We start from the raw sequence: 19,652 nt of genomic DNA, 5'->3' as shown, positions 1-19,652 counted from the left end.
CCATTTGCAAGGGTAATGAAATGGGGTTTTTCTTGGAGGGAAAGGGTTGAGAACAATGAGGTATTACCAGAGATGTGATCAGAAACACCCGATTCAATTACCCATGAATTTTGACCTTCCATGGATTGAGAAATGCAAGCTGTGGATGTACTTGGGGATTGAGATGATTGGGCCAAGCTGTTAGACTTTAATCGCAGATACTCTTGATACTCTTCCTCAGTGAACTTGGAGTCAGAAATGGGAGTTTCAGCCTTAGAGATATTGGCGGTTTTTGAAGGAAAACCATGCAAGGAGTAGCAATTTTCTTAAGTGTGACCCACCCTCTTACAGTAAGTGCACTGTGGACGTCCCCGATCTCCACGTCCTCCTCCTCTAGTGCCACGTCCTCCTCTTCCTCGCGTGGCAACCATGACAGATGGTTCCATTGTTTCATGAGCTTCCTGAGATTGAGGCACTGGAACACGAAGAAGACGTGTGGTCAAGGCTTCCAAGGAAGAGACCTCATGAATTGTCAGAAGTTGATCTCTGATATGATTCAAATCTGGATGTAAAGCACGGAGGATCATCACCATATAATACTTGTCAAGCTTCTTCTTGATGTCTTCCAAAGATTCCACTTCCAAGAACATTCTCAACTCTTCCACAACTGCTTGGGCTTCAGTCATGAAGGAGACCATATCATGGTCTGTCATTTTGAGACATGCAAGTTTGTTTGCTGTATCATAAAGACGTTGAATATCATTAACATAAATGCTTTGAGCTTTCTTCCAAAAAGAGTGACATGTTTTGAAGGCTCTAAGAGATATCAAAAGTCGGGGTTCCACAGATTGCCACAATAGGGCACACAATTGGAAATCTGCTTGTTTCCATTGTTCAGCCTTTTCAGAAGGTACTTGGCTTCCATCCTGCTCAAGGTGGTCATAATGTCCTTGACTGAGGAACCACATTTCCATTGCAGCAGACCAAGACAGATAATTCTTTCCTTTTAGCTTTTCGGAAGTAATGGAGGGACTTCCAGAGAAAGAAAGAACACTTCCATACGCCATTCTTGATAAAAATAGGAGAAAGAAAAATGCGGCAGTGAGGAACAAAAAAACCGAGAGGGTTTCTTAGGGTTTTCTTCAATGGAAGCTTCTGGACATCACTGAAGTAGGGTTTTGAGGGTCAGAACAGAGAGAGGAGACTCAGGCGACAGCTATGGAGGTGTCGCGGTGACCTTCCGACGGGCAGAGGGCGGCGCGTGAATAGTACGTGCATGTTCGCAGCGCACAAAGAAGCGGCGCGTGGCGGAGCGTGGAGGAGAATCGGACTCCAGCACCGGTGGGGTTGGTCGTCGCGTGAAGAGACGAACCAAATCCCGTGGTCGTCGGACGAAACAGTGACGGCGGACGAGAGCGGACATATGTGAGATGGCAGAGAACCAAGTTGAAGAGCTTTAAACTACAGTTGACAACTGCAAGTAGTGACAAGACAACCGCAGACAATAGCAAAGGGCACCAGACAGATGCGAACGATAATGACAATGCTGGTAGACAATCCAGGACAGAAACCAGAGCAGGATGAACCTGCTCTGATACGAACTTGAGATTAAAAACTGATAAAAATATATTCTTGAGGGCTTAACAGATCTCTCTCATTATCTTCTATATATATATATTGAAAAAGCAAGAGTACATGGAACACCAAAAGTCTGTACTGGACCTCTAGGTACAGAACTAGGTACTACTCATTACTGGTCTAGCAGACTAGCCTTAATGATGATATGTAACAGTAATTATTCTAACGGTTTGCTGAAACAAAACTTTCTAGCTAAATTGTTCTCAGACTATATTGTTGAGTAATGATACGGTTATACATTTTTATATATTCATTTGATACATAGTATAAAGATAAAATAGATATGAAAGAATAAATTTTTGTATTTTTTTTAGAAAACAAATAAAAAATAAGAAAAATTAGTGTTATGTTTGTCAAATATCATTTATGTATGTAAGCTAAAAGAAGAACTTCCATTTACACCCCTTTCTACCCTCTCTTTACAAGAGAAAGTTATATACTGATATTTTCCTTCCACACACAATCATTTAAAGGCAAATTGGTTGTGTTGGACCTTGAGCTGTACTTCATTGTTGTCTCATGCCCGATGGTTTGATACGTGGTGTCTGCTAGGTGTATTTTTTAATCTGTTTTCATTCAAACTTGTTCATTTATATGTTAATTGCACCAACTTTGGAAATGAAAATCTTCCATCCATCCCAAAGTAATCTCAATCTAAAGGAAAAGGAAGAACCTGTGAATGAGAAGGTTAAAACTCTGTTTGAGAAACGTATCTACATGAAGCTAACAATCCATACACTAGCAACGTACGTGAATCAAAAAGGCCATCTAATTTTAATATGAGCTAGATACATCTTGTACCAGATACACAGTTATGTACTTTTACACAAAAAGGCTGCAACCCTCATCATGTATCCTTATCTCTCTGCTCAGTTTGTATGAGCCCCCGTCGTTGATGAGAGAGAGTGACCTTCACACACATATACGTATATATATATATATCTAAAAGCAGCCCCGAAGAGAAGAAAAATAAACCCTTAATTTGGATTCAGATCATCTTCAATTGCCAATGTCAACCCTTCGTTCTCTATTGTTTAATTTATATCAGCAAGAGAGTCAGAAACGCTGTCAATATGAGTGCAATGACACTGATGGAAGATTTATGCCCCGAACTTTTGTGTGGTCTGATCGGGGGAAGTGAACACTCCATTCCATTGAAGTAAACCTTAGAGGGGAACCCATCTTTTGTGATATCAAAGTGTTTTACGTGCTTTTTGGTGAAAGAAAGCACAGATTGTTGTTTCCCTGGAACCCTAGGGTCTTTAGCGTATGTTCCATTGGTTTCTCCAGCCAAGTAGTTCAAACCCTTCAGGCCTTCTAAGAAAATGGTTTTCAGACCAGGAATTCTTGTCCCGTTGAAGGAATAAACATCTTCAAAATCGTCGAAAGTCTTCGTCAACTGAATCGCAGTGAACCAATCATCAAATGAGTAATCCTCCCAGTTGAAAATTGTTATCCTAGCAGTCCATCCCTCCTTGTGATCCGAATTCACGTGCCAGTTGATGCTCACGGGGCAGTTATCTGCACAAGGGAGCCTGCTAGGAACGTGCAAGTGCTTGAGTTTGGCCCATGCTCGTGCCTTCACGGTTCTGTTTGCAAACGGCACAAGAAGAGCCTCTGGTGGAAGAAGCAATGGAGAGGCCTGAGAGTTGCACTTCCTTGTGTCAGTACAGCCACATGCACACGTGTTGCAAGGGATTGCTGATTCGTTGTAGAACGCTGAGAAGGAGACACAGCAACGGTTTTGCTGAGGCTTGGGTTTGGTGATGTTGCAAACTATTTGCCAAGTTGCTACAGCTGTGGAGATTGCGCTTAGTCCACTGGGGTCAGGGAAAACCGAAGGATCAACCCTAACCGGTGCACCGCATTGGTAATGTGGATTGATGACACCATCGATGTTCCACTTCATAGGGGGTGTGATGGCCGTTCTGTTATCAGTATCTGGTGGCATTTTGAACACTTGCATCTGGAACATTGATTTAGCTTTGTTCTTGTCCATGAGTGGAGGCAAAACGGTCCCGTTCCTGCAGCACCAAGGGAGTTTCCCAACTTTTTCATCTTCTGATCTTTCTGCTGGAAGGTCAGAGATTATTGGCTTCTTCTGACAGGTTGCAACTTGCGAGAAATCCATGTCACCGTAGAATTTTCCAGCTGAACCATACAAGCAGTCAGAAGGGTCTTTTCTGCGAGCATAAGCTCCTTTAAGGGAATATATGAACTCTCCCTTTGGCCATTCCCATGTCAAGTTCCAATGATCAAGACGACCCAATGGGTGTTTGTTCTCGATTGTCACTTGGACATAGTAGTTGTTCTGAAAAGCTTGAAGCACGTCGTATTCTATGGTGAGATCCCCAGAGCGACGAGGAGGGTACTTGGTTTTCGTCACTGGCTTTGCCTTCACTTTCGGGTCCTTTCTGCAACATGCGAACATTCTCGAGGCTGCACCATTCATTCATAAAAACAATCTTATCACTCTCCATGCATTGTAATCAAAGTTACAGTATATCGTTTTCAAGTTCTATATATATGCAGAAATTGTTTGTTCCAAATCCTATCATCTCATGATCACCAAAGACCGTCATATACAATACCATCATCATGCGTATATAATGACATTATTCTTAAGGAAAATCTCTCTTTAATAATTTTTTTTTTTACAACTTTTTAACAACAAAACCTATGTCGTAACCCGTTTCAAATATACAAATCAATAAAAAACATGTGATCAACATTTACGGAGATAACTGTTTTTTCTATTATAATATATGGAAGATAATTACGTTGTAGAAGAAAAACTATTATAATTTGGAAGCATGTGATCACAGATTTTGCATGAAATCGACGACGTGAGAGAAGAGAAAAAAGCATGGATACGTATATTACCTTTTCGAGTAGGTGCAGGGCATTTGAATCCATCATTCTGGAGAGTAATGGTTTTGGGCATGGGGGTAGCTCCGACACCCAACCCAAACTGCGTCCCAACAATATCGATCTTCGCACTCATCTGGTTCAGATCCCCGGCGGTGCCAATGGCGGTCTTCAAGTCCGCCACGGTGGACCCCACCATCGTCGTCCCATTTCCCACCTCCGCAGGAAAGTCGCCGGCGTCGATGAGAATGGCGCCGTCTGCGGAGACCAGAATCTCGCGGTGCTGGAACCCCACAAACATCTTCCACCCCTGCACCTCCTCATCTCCCACGTTCGTCAGCGTAGCTTCCGCCTTGAACGCCCACGCCTGCTTCGATGCGTTCTTCACGTGCGGATACTCCTTCTGCCGCGACACAAGGGTGTACGAGATAAAAACTCCATCGCAGCTTTCGAGTTCGAGCGAAGATGACGATGCTTGTTTCTGTGCTCCGACGTCGGAGACATGGAGGCTCAAGAAAAGGAAGAGATGGATTGTTAGTAGTTTTATTATTGCTTTTTTTGTTGGGTAGGAGGAGGAGGCTATTGAATAGGTGGTTTCTTCCATTGTCGAAAGCATTTTTGTTCTCTTTCTTCAATGTATACCTAGCTAACTCCTCCTACGTTTTTGTCTGTTTTCTTTTTGTGTTTGTGCTTTTTTTTATGTGTGTATGTGTTGTACGAGGGAAAACGAGGGTCGTGGCCGCGCGGCGACGCGGCGGCGGGCTAGAAGAGCGAAAATAAGAGAGGGTGGAGAAGGAGAAGGTTTCTATAATGTAAGAAAAATAGGAGAAGGGAGTTATGTTCCGTTAGTTTTAGCGATGGTTTCGGAGGACAGAGAATGTTTGGAAGCCATTTTTGGAATGGGAAGAGCAGTATTCGTTAATTCTGGAACAATAGTCCTTAGAAATTTACTAGATACTAAGAACTTTGTTGACCAAAACGCCTTGGAAATAACACGTGGTGGTGTTTTGGTTTACGTCCAAATAATTCTTGTTTTTAATTTGAAGTTCATTTTCATGCATAATCCTTAAACAAATTTCTGTGTCATTTAGCTATATTGGGAGGGAGAATTGAAGGGTGCGTGTGTTTAGGGTTGTATGTCATTTGGTAGTAGTATACTTCTTTTCCTTTCAAACCAAAATGATCCCTCAAATTTTCTTGTATGTATCATAAGCTAATTTTGGGTTTCATTTACTGTTTTTAAAGTGATTTTAAGATAGGGGTCAAGCTATTTTTCGGGTTTGAAGAAAAACAAAAACTTACTATAAAAGTTATTTGGAACCGTGGAAAGAGTTAGAAAACCAATTTTTACTTTTCCACAAAGAGAAATGGATAAGTTATCATTTGAAAACGTAATAACTCAATTTAATTTTAGTAATGATAAGGTTTATAAAAAATTTAGAGTCGAAATTGTGTTGTTGTGCTTCTTTGAGTGTTAAAATTTGGATAGATTTTTTTTTCTAGATAATTGGGATATTATTATAGAAGATGGAGTTAATGATTTTTTAACACTACATAAAAAATATTTTAAGAAAAATCATTAATAATGTTAATGTTTATGTTGTGTGGGAGTTGATCAAGTCTCACTTACCCGGTCGGTTGACACTTTTTCTATCAATCGTCTAGTACAATGGTTAACCTGTGACAAATACTTTAACACATTAGATATGTTTCTTAGAAGAATTTTATTAAAATTATATCATGATAATAAGTATCCTTTCTCTGAACACTTAAATCTATATTTATAAACCTTAAAACGACAGTTTAATAAATCTGATAATTGATCATTAATGAATGTTACTTATCTAACATTAGTTAATCATTAATGGCTCTTATATTTAATGATTAGTCTTAAATTATCCTAACATTAATATATACCGGTCCCTCACAGGCATGTTGATGACCACTCGGCCTCTACCAAGGCTTGGTGATCCTATAGAAGAGTTAATTTAAATTTATATTATGTATTATTTTTAGGAGATTAGTTTTTAACCTTTACTTTATCCATGGAAGTTAGTTATTTTTTTATTAAGTTAAATTTAATTGATTTGAGTTTATTTATTATGAAATGAATGAATGTCTTTTGTTTTTTATTTAAATAACATGGAGTTTGGAAATTATTAATTGACACATACAATAAATTAAATTTAACTCCTTTAAAAAGTCTATTGTAAACTTTAATAAAAATTTATTATTGTAAATAAATTTTTAATAAAGAGTCCAATTATCTAGATTAAAAGTTAATAATAATAAATATTGTTTATTATTGCTACATAATTTATAAGTGAGGTATTAGTAAAGTTTAATGTAAATGTTATAATCTCCAAATAATTGTGTGAATTAATTAGTCACATTTTGAAAAAGAAAAACAACTATTGTGATTTTTATATAAATATCATTATGTTTAGACAAGGAACTTAAGCAATACTAAGAAATTTTAGTAATATAAAAAAGTTAAAATATATTGTATTTGAATTATTTTATATCTTAAATAATTTGTTTGGATGCAGTAATTGAAATATCTTAAATTTTAGTTTTTTTTTATGGATAAAATAATTTAATTTTTTTATTAAGGTAAAATTCAATTTTAAAAATATTTGGATAACTAGTTATAACTTTCAAGTTAACTTAACATTCGGTTTGAGAGAATTTGTTTTGGCTTTTGGCTTGACTAACTCATCCTGACCTTTAACAAATTCATTTTAACCTTTAATCTAAGTTGGCTCGACTTAACATTTGGTTCGGGACTAAATAAACTCGATCTTTTGATCAAAGTTTGAACACTTCTTTTAGGATGTTATTTGTAATTTATAAAATATTCATTTCTTAGAGAAAAACAATCTTTGATACGTCACTATATAGTGAATTTAGAAAAAAAAAACTTTATTAACTCGTCATAAAAAATGTTACCACTATTCAAAAATTATAATTTAAAATAATTTTTTTTTTGTAAATACATTTTGAATATTCTCAAAATATTTCCCAACACGCCTCCTCACTCTAAGCATCTATAGCCTCATATGTAATAATATATGCTCTTGTATAACAATACGATTTATACGATCATCGCACAAACACAAATAAGTAAAGGTGAGTTAATCATAAAAAAAACGTGATACAATATAATAACATACTCATCCACACTGCTCAAATCAACCATTCTGATGTAAGGGAAGTTATCCTTTTTATTTGTTTATTTTTTTTATGATTGTATAACTTGTGTTGTTATACATGAGTAAATGTTGTTATAGATGATATTGGAGATGTTTAGAGTGAGGAGGCGTGCTAGGGAATCTTTTAGGAGTTTTCAAAATGTATTTAGAGCAATAATTTATTTTAAATTGTAATTTTCGAACAACACCTAAAGTTTTGGAATTGCAATAAAGCTTTGTTTGTGAATGGTTGTAACATTGTTTATGATGAGTAAATAAACTCTCTTTTTTAAATTCACTGTATAATGATGGTATCAAAGATTTTTTTTTCTTTAAGAAATAGATATTTTATAAATTACAAGTAGCATCCTGAAAGGGGTCTTACAAAAACTGATTCGGCTTAACCTTTAGCCTAGGATGACTTGACACGACCTTTGGTTCGAGTTGACTCGACCTGACTTCGATCCGGGTTGACTCAACTCGACCTTGAGTATGGATCGACTTAGCCTGACCTTCAGCTTAATTCGACTCAACTCAACCTTCGGTCCATGTTGAATCGGCTCTACCTTCGACCTAGGTTGACTCACCTCAAACTTCGGCCTAGGCTAACTCATTTTGATCCTGGGCTTGAGCCAATTATTGACCTTTGGCCTAACTGACTTGTCTTTAACTTTGGCCTATGTCGATTTATATCGACCTTCAACCTAGTTCTAGTTGTTTCAACCTACGGTTCAACTGACTCATCTCGACCTTTAGCCATGATCGACTTGACTCATCATTCATCTCGGGACAAATCAACTCAATCGTATGCATATGCCAAATCAACTTGGCATTCGACCTACATAAAAATGTCTTTACTTTCGGTCCAACTAACTCGCCTCGAACTTTGATTGGACAGATTCATCTTGACCTTTGGCTTGACTAACATGTCTTGGCCTTTAACCAGTGCCAACGTTGTCTTGGCCTTTAACCAGTGCCAACGTTGTCTTGACCTTCGACCTGTACCAGTCCATCTCGACCTTTGGTCCAATCAAATCATCTCAACATTTGACCATGACCAATTCGATTTGTCGTTTGTCTTGAGGTTTAATCGGTTTTTCCTTCGTCCTTGGGTGAATCAACTTTGCTTTCAAGTTAGGCCATTGTCTCGACCTTCCACCTAGGTTAAATCGTCTCGACCTTTGACCTGACTTGACTTGTCTCAACCTTTGGCTTATTCCAATTTGTGTTAATCTTCGACCCTAATCAACTCATCTTGAACTTTGATTTGGATCAAAAATTGAGTCAATTTGATCTAGATCGACTAGGCTAAGCCTTCTACTCGAACTGACTCAACTAGACCTTCAATATAAGTCAACTTAGGTTTACTTTTGTGAGTAAAGTGAAAGCTGAGTGAAAAAAATAAAATTTCAAATATCTTATATTTTTTAAATATATAAAAGTCTTCTATTTTATTTATTTAAAATATCTTTCACAATTTCTTAAATTTCAATTTATTTCTAATTACTTTCAATTTAGTTATGTTTATTTGTAACTAAAACCAAAATACATAAAAGTTTTAAAACCAAAATAAAATATAAATATACAAGTTCTTAACATTTAAATACATATAAAAGTTTAAACAAAATATAAGTATTGTACTTAAATTTAAATTTCAATAATATACATCAATATTTAAATTGTATATATAAAATAAAAATGAAATAACCAATATATTAGAGGATTTTTAACCATTTTCTGCATCAGATTTGACCGGTTTTATACTAATCTTATTGGATTAATACAAATTTGTATATCAGCATTTTAGATGACAACTGAGCCCAGAGGTCTAGCAGCGAGGTCAATTTGATAACCATGGTTTGGAGTATATGTTCATGTCGTCCTTTATTACCTTTCTTTTGGTTCTTTTCATGTCTTTTGAGGCAAAAGAATTGGTAATAGTTCTCTGTATGTCTTTTTTGTTAGCACAAAGATTGAAAGTTTCTCGTATATGCTTCTTATTTTAGGTGAGTGTCACCTTCATAAAAATTTGAGACTAACACAAATTATAAAAGGAAAACTGTGTATTAATAAACCAAATGAATTCAACCAAAGAATAATGTAAATTCATGTATAGTATTATAATGGTTTATGGAATAAAAAGTTGTTGTAATTGAAGAATAGAGTCTGAAAAACAGAATTGAGATGCAGTTTTCTTGAATCTTATAAGCAGCAAAACCTGAATGAGAAAAAAATAAGGCTGAGAATTATCAATAGAAGAGGAAATATTCTTAAAAAACAGAGAATATTTACAAATAAACGTAGCACTCACATAAACCCCTAGTTACACGTAATCTTTCAATAAGACATTATTTCTCTTTTAACACTATTACTTTCATACTGAATAATTTTTACACCTAATTTACATTTATTATTTTACTCTTCAATCTTTCATTTTATTTCTAAATACAATTTTTTTTAATTTTTTTATAATAATATTATTTATTTTACTCTTCAATCTTTCTTTCTATTTATAAATACAAAATTTTAATTTTGTTTTTATAATTATATTATACATAAAGGTGAATTGTCAAGTAATATTTTTATTGTTAATGTAAAAAAATATTTTTCTTTCTTTTCTATTGTGTTTTTCCTTTGACCGCTCTGATCGATTCAGACATGTAATGTGACTCTTGTACGTAAATAACTTTCCTTCTAAACCTAGCTCAATATTTTTCTTTACACAAATAATAATTTAATATATATAAATTTTTTACATTTATTTGATACTATTTTTATTTATTTTATATTCTTTCTTTTTAAATATAAAAGTTATGCTTGAAATGAATATAAATATATGTTATTCTATCATTATTTTTTCCTTTAACTTCCATTGCTATTTTACTCAAACAGTTGGTGGGACAGAGCTTACAAAAGACAAAGTTTTAGCACTTTGAAAATTTTAGCGAAAAAAAAATTATTTGTAGAGTATAAAATTATTAGTCATCATCATAAACATGCAATTATATCTTTTCTTTGGTGCCATTAATACTAAAATATTTGCAAAATGAGTTTATATGTATTTTAGATGCTTTTGGTTTTTCCTTGGTTGAACAATAGGGTTTTAAGCAGACAATAAATCCTTTTATTCAACCGAACTTGTTAAGGAGAATTGTTTATGTCCATGTTTATCAATTTTTGCTACATTATAAATACATTTGTATTCAATTTTCTAGAATACGATCACATAAATAGTAGAAAGAATGGCTGTTTCATATACCTTGTTTTCCCATATGCAATAACTAAGTCCAACAAAATAGACAGTTCTACAGAAAAATTCTATTTTCATATACAATCTCACTTCTTTCGGATACACAAGAAAAAAGAAAAATCAAATTGATTTCACATACAACAGTTGCTCAGGGATTTTGATGGTTGGATATTTGAATCCCTTTTTCCAATTCTGTAAACTCCTAATGTTCTCCATTATTACCTCCCTCGTGGCGAATGAGACAAATGTATCATACAACACATTACAAAGAATCAGTGAATATATAGATGTATTTGGTGCTAGGGTTTCTTGGCCTGCAGAAATTACAACATTACTTTAATAGTTTAGGAGATAAATAAACAAGATTATGTTGGAAAACAAAGAACAGAAACACAAATACCAAAGAAACTATTTGGTACGTGCCTACAATGCAGTTTGCATTTCCTCCTATAATAATATGGAAATTCTAAGGTATGAAAAGCAAGGAAGAGTTGCAGAGTAAAACAGTACCTTTTTCAAATATTTCTTATGAAGTTTCATAGCCCCATTGCAAGCTTTTTTGGCGTCTAGATTCCCAGTTATGTCGTTCAAGATCTGAGAATAATTACATCAAAGGAGAAAAAACAAGTTAGTAGATACAAGAAAAATAATAGTCTCTCCCTTCTTGCTAATAATTTTCAATTACTTAATTCATTAAGGTTAAAAGAGTGGTTAATTTCATTGATAATAAAAAACATTTTCAATGTATTTTTTTTTTTCAAAACTACCCTTGTCGTTCACACTCTTTTCTGTCCTCTAATTGTTTGGCCATATAACTTCTCTATTTTAATTAGAGGTATTTTAGCCTAAATAAATTAATGAATTTGATATTATCAATTGAGTCTTATAAAAAGGATTAACAGTGTTGACTTTAATAATAATCACCTAAAAAATTATTCCAAGAATTATTTCTTATAGTTAACATATTAAACTTTTGTATTGACAATCATACTGAATGATGGAGCAATAAAGTAAAGCAAAATTTGTTAAAAAAGAATAGTTTAATTTATATACACTGTCAATATAAAACTTTTTACATAGACTTTCAATAGGAATTCTCCCTATCACTACATTTTATTAATAAATAATAAATAACTAAATCTATATGCAAGGTTAGTGTAAATTATGTTCACATAGATGTGCAATGAAATTTAATCATTTTACTACATTATAATATTTGTTAATAGTGAGACAATCGGGCAAATTCTAATTGCATATCTATGAGAAATGTTTTACAATGTATATAAATTAATTTCATAAATGAATAAGGTGAATTATATCCCATATATAAATGTTTTATTTTGACAACTAATGTAAATTATATTTTTTAAAGAATATAAGAAGTGTTTGATTTTCAAGTATTGAATTTTAAAATTTTGTACACAGTCAACCAATACAAAAATCACATTGTATACGTCTTTAACAATTTATATATATATATATATATATATATATATATATATATATATATATATATATATATATATATATATATATATGACTGTTTATGATTGGATATAGTATAAAAACCTACATTAATGTTAGTATTTAATTAAATTCAAATTCATACAAATATATTGTTTTTTATATAATACATAAAAAAAACTTAAGACACTGTTCAATAAGAAATAATTTAAGGCAGATTCATTTTTGTCCTCCTAGTTTAGTCAATGTGATTTTCCAATTAATTTTAAAATTTTATGTAAGTAAATAATTAATATTGTCATCAGTTAACAACACATCAAAATTATGTTAGAAATGAGAAAAAATATTAAAAGTGGACTAAAATTATTTAATGGTTTAATGAGTAATTTGATATCAATATTTAGGTTTTTGATTTGTTTTGATTCATATATTCTTTTTGAGTCAGCTAAGTGCTTATTTAAAAAAAAAAAAATCAATTGAATCCCTAATTTTGAACAAAAAAAACTCAAGATGGTCCATTCTTTTAAATTGGTATTGTCATTTGGAAATATCATGTGTCAAAATCTGGGTCTACTGTGAATCAAAATTTGATTCATCTTTTACTTAAAAGGTGTCATGTATCAAAATCAAAAGAGTTCTAACGTAAAAGATGATTTAGATTTTGACATACTATAGATTTTGATACATAACTTTTAAAAGGTGTTAACTTCAATTTAATGGACGGGACCAGAGTTTTCTCATAAAAATAGGAACTCAATTGAGTCAAGACCACATTGAGTATTTTCATAAAAATAAAAACTTAATTGCAATTAAAACGTAGGAAAAAAGTGCATTTCAACCATTTTAATATATATAGTTTCTCTCCATCTGATTGATCCATCTTATTCAATGCAAAGTTAAATGTGACAAGACTAACCTTGACAACATCATCCAAACCCCGTGCTTCTTGGAGTAGTTTTGAACTTTTATCTTTCAAAACACTAGCAACAAGGAAAACAGATATAGGAAGAGGAGCTTGAGAAGCATTCTTTGATCCACTCTTCAAAAATTCTCTCTCATACTTTCCACATTGACGTATTGACTTTGATTTCCCTTTTGAGCCCACAGCTTTTTCAGAAGCTGATTCAGGCATTTCATACATCAAGAACAAGTCAGGATCATATTCCAAGGCCCACATCATCTGTTCAAAGTTTAAGTCATTACTTACTCATCATCCCAATGCATACACACAAAGGGAACACTAAACTAATCTCATGAGATAAATCATAAATTTATTGATCCAAAAACTTCTAATACAAAAATAATGTAACATATCAGATCATGATTAGGTACATGATACATCTGTTATATACAAGCAAACTTAAGAGATTCCTTGGTTCAATACATGTAACAAAATATATCACAAAGCACAAAAGAAGCCAAACATACCTCCCAAAGATACAATGAATCACAAAAGGAGAATTCTCGACGAAACAAAACCATTAGCATTCGAAAAGCAAACAGATAGTCACCTCCACCAAGATTGTCTGTGCTCCAAAATCAAAAGACAGCACATTATTAGTACATTCTGTTTCTTCAACATTAGTTGAGAGCAGTGAAATTAAATTTAATTGAAAGGAGATTGATTTATTCAACAACTTTGAATGACAATACAAGAGCTGATCATAACAACTCATTTTCTTGCAATCTTCATTTCTTGAAACAAAGATCACATAAAAACAATATAATTTAAGTTAAAAATCCTTCTTTGACCATAACTAAAAGACAAAAGCATATATGCAAGAAAATACCTAAATGGTTATGAAGTTTTGGATCAATTACTTGAGTAACTGAAGCCAACACATTTAGTTGAGATGTCACCCCAACAGAGCTCTCAGTGCATCTAAAATTGCCGCGCTTTACAAATTCAAGAACACAAATAATAAGAAACTGAGATTCAACCTACGAAATACAACTAACAAAACAACTTTCTGTGTAACCACAAAGCACTAACTATTCTCATGGAATCTTTGTGCACCTACTTCTTTAATAAAATTTCAAGCATCGATGACCAACTCACCTAAAAGTTTAAGTTGTTGGGTGAATGCTCAAGAATGGTTTATTACGTGAGTACATCCTTAACCCACCCCATTACACAAGACCCAATACGACTTCAAAAACGAATAATACATGGGGGCATACCATGTGTTGAAGCTCAAATACCATCTATGCAACCAACTCTCCTAAAAGCTTATGCTGTTAGGTGAAGACTCGAGAATGGTTTAATTACATTTACATCTCTAACATGTACAAAGTTACAAATACATTGCAATTCTTCTCTTTCAAGTTGTATATCTGAAAACATGAAAGCTCAATTGTAATTTTATTAACAGAAGTACATCTTACAAAATTGGGATAGCTCCAACTGTGCAAGGAAGAGTAAAGGTGACATTGGCAAAATTGTGATAGAAATATCTAATCTAACCAAGTATGCACAAGAAAATAGTAAACCAGTGAGTTTTCAACATTATAACGAATGGATTTCTGAAACAGCATACTTAAAACATTAGTGTCAAACCTAGAGGAACTTAAGCAAAATTTTAACTGACCTCTATGCATTGTGCAACTTAAGAAAGAGATTATATTTAGAAGTGAACAAATCCAATATATATAACATTTCCAGGAAATACCAAGAAAATTCAATAATCAAATACTAGAACCCTCCCTCCAATCTTGTTAATAAGTAATAGAATAAAAGAGTGTTGAAGAAAGTTAATAATAAAATAGAGTCTAAGAGACAAGATGTTTACAAGCCTGCGCATCAGACGCTCAAAGCACCAAAATGCATCTGCTTCATCATCAAGAAGAATTATCATAGGGGAGCATAGGTCACACATTCCTGCCCAGAATTGTAAAATGTTAAAACTGGAAGCTTTTTGTTGCAAATGGTGGCTAGCAAATATTTCTTGCTTGATCGCAAGAGAAACAGAAGATAAACTATATATAAAGCAATATGCCTCGCTTATTAAATTCTTTCCATAAACCAAGTTGGTGTTTTCTTCTCGCAGAGTACAGATTTATCTGCTCGTTTTTTCAATATTTAAAATGAAGAGGCTTTAATCTGACCGACCACTTAAAAACAGTTGTCTAAATACACAGGGGAATTGATAAGCTATTTCAAAAACTAAAAATACACGAACACAGAAAGTTACCATGCATTAACTACCAATTAACTATTCCATGAATGTTGGCCTCCCCTTGAGGACCAGGTTTGTTGAGGTTAAAATAAGTCTCAACAACTAGTAAATATATCATAGAACAGTGCAAGCTTGTTGCATAGAATTATCATGAGTATTAAGGAATGATCTCAGATAGGAATATCTAAATATTATTATTGGTCCTTGGGTCTATTTGAACAAGGTTCTTTATAAGCACTTTTAGAAGAGATTAATAAGAAAAAATAAATTTGATTTCTACATAATTCAAAATTAGTTCATCACAAGTTAAAATTAAAAAAGCTATATGATAAAACATATACAACTTAATTTGTGCACAAGTTAATTTTAACTTATAGAAAACCAATTTCGCTTTTTTTATGTTCTAGAAGTTCATATGTAGAAAATGTTGTAAACAGAATGTCCAAAATATACCAAATATGTATGACCCACCTTGACCATAGCCAACGTCTTTATCTACCCAAGCATAAACAGCTAGTACATCCCATAATTTTGACAGGTTTTCTTGCTTCTCATAAAAAACTAATGTCCTATCAGTGCGAACCACATCAAGACCTGAAATGTAAGTACAATAGAAATGTCATTTGCTGTGTCAATTATATTTTAGCAATTGGGTCTTATATTATTGCATGAGAAAACTTTCACAACATAATAGATTGTACATTCCACCCATATGCCAAGCAAATCAAATTGAATCTGTACAACAAATCATTTCAGGCATAATGGACATGTGAAGAAAATAATTGTGGGGCAGGGTTCTGCCTAAAACTTAAAGATTACATGCAGAAAAAATAGATAAAATATAATATACGAAATATGACAGACTGTATTAAGGAAAAAATTATTTACAAACCTATTTGATGAAGAGTTAACAGCCACTGGACTACTATCTTGTCTGTCACCTTCTGTAAACTATTTGTAGCAATCCTACTTGAATGATTATTATTATCTTGATGATGTACATCCAATCCCTTGGCTGAATTTGTTTCTTTCAGAACCAATGGATCTTGAATTGGAAGACCATCTTCAGTAACAACAGGTGCTGTGACAAATCTACCACTTCCAATAAGAGGAAACAATTGGCGGCATTCTTCTTTAAGTGTAGCATATTGCATTCTGATAACATAAAAAGTAAAAGTGATAGTCAAGTAAGGATCTATTAGATTTGGAATTCAGCAACTGAAGTTTATACCACAAAAAGTACTGATATTATAAAGGACGAGGAAGCAATTACTGTCACAATTTTTAAGGCTCATCTCAAGTATGTGGTGCAGAGAAGTGAAACACCATAAAATATTTAAATTTTTTAGGATGCTGTGACAGTGATAAGGTTGAAAAAGAGGATTCTTATAGAAAGAAAAAAAACAAGGATTCTTATAGAAGAAAAAAACAAAAACCATTAAACAAGAAAACTCATAACCTTCTGCGGTGTCTTATCTGATCTCTTTCCTCAAATGTACTTTTGGGGTCATAGCAACCAAGTAGAAATTCCCAAACTTCTCCCCTAATAGATGGATGGACTCCCTGATTCAAAAATTTTAACAAAGCAACCATCAACCCACAGCACAGAAAAAAAAGGTGGAAGATGTTTCACAAGAAAAATGCATATGAAAATATGTGGAAAAAGGAATTTCAATTTTATTCCAATCAACAATATCTTGAAATCTGTAGTTGGCAGTACTTGGCCAGCTTAATTTATTTCTGATAATTAGTGGTCTGTATACTTCAATCTCAGCCAAGTTAATGGAATCTCATGCTCTAAAGAGAACCAAATTATAACAATACCAAAAAGTTCTGTTAGATTCCAAGAGTCAGTTCAACCATTCAAAACAGATAACCTTATGTTTTCCAGCCAGCCAGAGTTCCCCGTGGCACTGACTACACCATTACGGAATGTAGGAGACAGACTAAATTCCATATCCTTAAACATATTGAAGCAGCATTTAACTATAAAAAACAATTACCCCACGGTAGATTCGGCTTAGAGTCTTGCCTATATCTAGATACCCTTCAGGAGTAAATGCAGCATGCCACTTTCTTGCACTTAGTGTTTTACCAGCCTGAACCACATAACAAAAATAAGTTCAAAATAAATGAACATTGTATAAGTATCACTAGATTAGAAATTGAACTAACTGTACTAGTTCTCAGTTGAAGGGGAATGATTACCCTTTTTTCTTCTTTTTTGATAAAAAAATTGCAACCAAGCATAAAAGGAAAAAAGACAAAAACTAAAAACAAGTAATATACAACACAAACATGTCAATCTCTCTATAGATCTAAAAGAGACCCCTGACCCACCCCCAAATAAAAAAATTAAAGAATAAAACAAAAAATGGCCATGGGCAGAACGAAATGAAGAAGTGAGAAAAACTAGCTGATCCAAACTTGAATCGGGACAAACAATGTCTAGAAGATTATCGTGTTTCTTTCCAGCCAAATACACCATAGAACCACAATAAGACACATGACTTTTGCATTGAGGTATAGAACCATCTAACTGATTTATTTTGTTTAATGTCTCATATGATACAAAGGACAACAAGGACAATTACTCAGGTGGCATTAGTCATGACCCGTTATAAAATAAAAAGTGTATTTTATCCATACTCAAATTTAATTCTCATTTAAGTTATATGTGTACTTCGCAATCAAGCAGTGAATAACAAGCCCAAACGCTGCATTGTTTATTGCAGCAAAAGCAATATGGAAATATTGATACAATGAGTGTTTCACTTAATCAAACTCTTATTGATCATCTGAATTGTTAAGTGTTTCTTTTTCATGCAACTAGTTTAAGAATCAGGATTGTATCCATTGGGATAATAATATAACCAATAACATTTATATATATATATATATATATATATATATATGTAATTATGTACAATAAATTCTTCTAACTGAACCAAGTTTCATTGATTAAAACGGATACTTAACATCACTTATTTGAAATACATAAAAAACAAAAAGAAACACTATCCTGCTGAAAGATGTAAAAAGAAAACTCCTTTCCCATTGATAAAATACCAACATCAAAACCACTGTCGACGACTTCGTAAAGGTCAACAATTCCCCATCCCTCAGATGAACAAATTTGTTTTCCAGATATTCACTTAACAAGCTCGTATAGCTTACAGAGGAAGTCAAGCCATATGTGTGTATAGCTGACATTCTTAAACGACCAAAACCATTCACAAAACCTCAAATTCACATGCATTGCTCACATTAGACCAACATCAATTCCCATCAACCAAAGACTTCTCATTCACAAACAAACAAAGATACCCTTAACAAATTACACAAGACCAAACCAAATAATGGGGGGAAAAGAAAAAGAAAAAAGAATAAGATTAAAAACAAAAACAAACCTTGATTTTAAATCGAGAAATAGGAACATCGGTACATTCCGGGCGGATTTCATAGAAAGAATCAGCTGAAACTCCCGGATCTCTCCACATCCCACTTAACCGAGCAAAAGGTAAACACGAGCAGCAAGAAGGCAGTTTTTGGTATGAACAATTATTGGCAGCAGGCAAGAGCTGGAAACCTTTGAAAAGATCAAACAAACCCAGAAACAAAAACTAGTCAAACGAAGAATTCAAGGAGAATCCAGCTCCAAAAAGCTACACGGAACAAAAAAAATGACTTTTTTATTTTGTGTTTATTTAATTGTTGGAATGTTATGGCATTCTGGGTTGGTTGTTGGTGGTGGGCTTGGTGTTAGAGGAAGGTAGCAATACCCTGTCAAAAGGGTGGAATAGGAAGAACTGAAGATTCCCAAAGTTTCATCAACCCTTTTCCGCATTCTCCCCGTTTAATGCGTAAATTTACACCAGATAATATTACCTTTTGTATTTTATTTTTTTCTCATTATTTTTTACCTGCTTTTACCTCATTTTTGCTTTTACTCTTTTGTTTGTATATGTTTTCTGAGAAACGTTGAGTAATCTTACCTTTTCTTTTTTCTTTTTTTCTCATCCTCTTTTACCTGCCTTTACCGTTCAGTTTTGCTTTTACTCTTCTGTATGTTTTCTGAGAAACGTG

At 33.4% G+C, this 19,652-nt stretch overlaps 2 protein-coding genes across 3 annotated transcripts; both read right to left on the bottom strand.

Moving 5' to 3' along the window:
* Positions 1–2,406: 2,406 nt before the first annotated feature.
* On the bottom strand, positions 2,407–5,153 carry LOC108332849 (COBRA-like protein 10). The gene is made up of 2 exons (XM_052871000.1): positions 4,464–5,153; positions 2,407–4,049 (listed from the first exon to the last, which is right to left on the bottom strand). Exons 1-2 carry the CDS (start codon positions 5,099–5,101, stop codon positions 2,657–2,659), a joined length of 2,031 nt encoding a protein of 676 aa, XP_052726960.1. The 5' UTR covers positions 5,102–5,153; the 3' UTR covers positions 2,407–2,656.
* Positions 5,154–10,907: 5,754 nt separating this feature from the next.
* On the bottom strand, positions 10,908–19,432 carry LOC108334447 (uncharacterized). 2 transcript variants are annotated; one of them, XM_052870990.1, is made up of 12 exons: positions 19,349–19,432; positions 18,977–19,155; positions 17,570–17,665; positions 17,026–17,129; positions 16,459–16,721; positions 16,038–16,160; positions 15,180–15,268; positions 14,181–14,286; positions 13,819–13,916; positions 13,307–13,570; positions 11,437–11,520; positions 10,908–11,240 (listed from the first exon to the last, which is right to left on the bottom strand). In XM_052870990.1, exons 2-12 carry the CDS (start codon positions 19,064–19,066, stop codon positions 11,226–11,228), a joined length of 1,332 nt encoding a protein of 443 aa, XP_052726950.1. In that variant the 5' UTR covers positions 19,067–19,155; positions 19,349–19,432; the 3' UTR covers positions 10,908–11,225. The 2 variants fall into 2 exon arrangements, with proteins under 2 accessions (XP_052726950.1, XP_017425790.1); XM_017570301.2 differs by lacking the exon at positions 17,570–17,665 and having other exon boundaries at positions 18,977–19,404.
* Between the last annotated feature and the right edge of the window lie 220 nt (positions 19,433–19,652).

This window comes from Vigna angularis, chromosome 11 (genome assembly GCF_016808095.1).
Source record: "Vigna angularis cultivar LongXiaoDou No.4 chromosome 11, ASM1680809v1, whole genome shotgun sequence".
Classification (NCBI taxonomy): Eukaryota; Viridiplantae; Streptophyta; class Magnoliopsida; order Fabales; family Fabaceae; genus Vigna; species Vigna angularis.
Note: the sequence above shows the minus strand (reverse complement) of the source record. Positions and strands in the feature narration are given on the sequence as shown.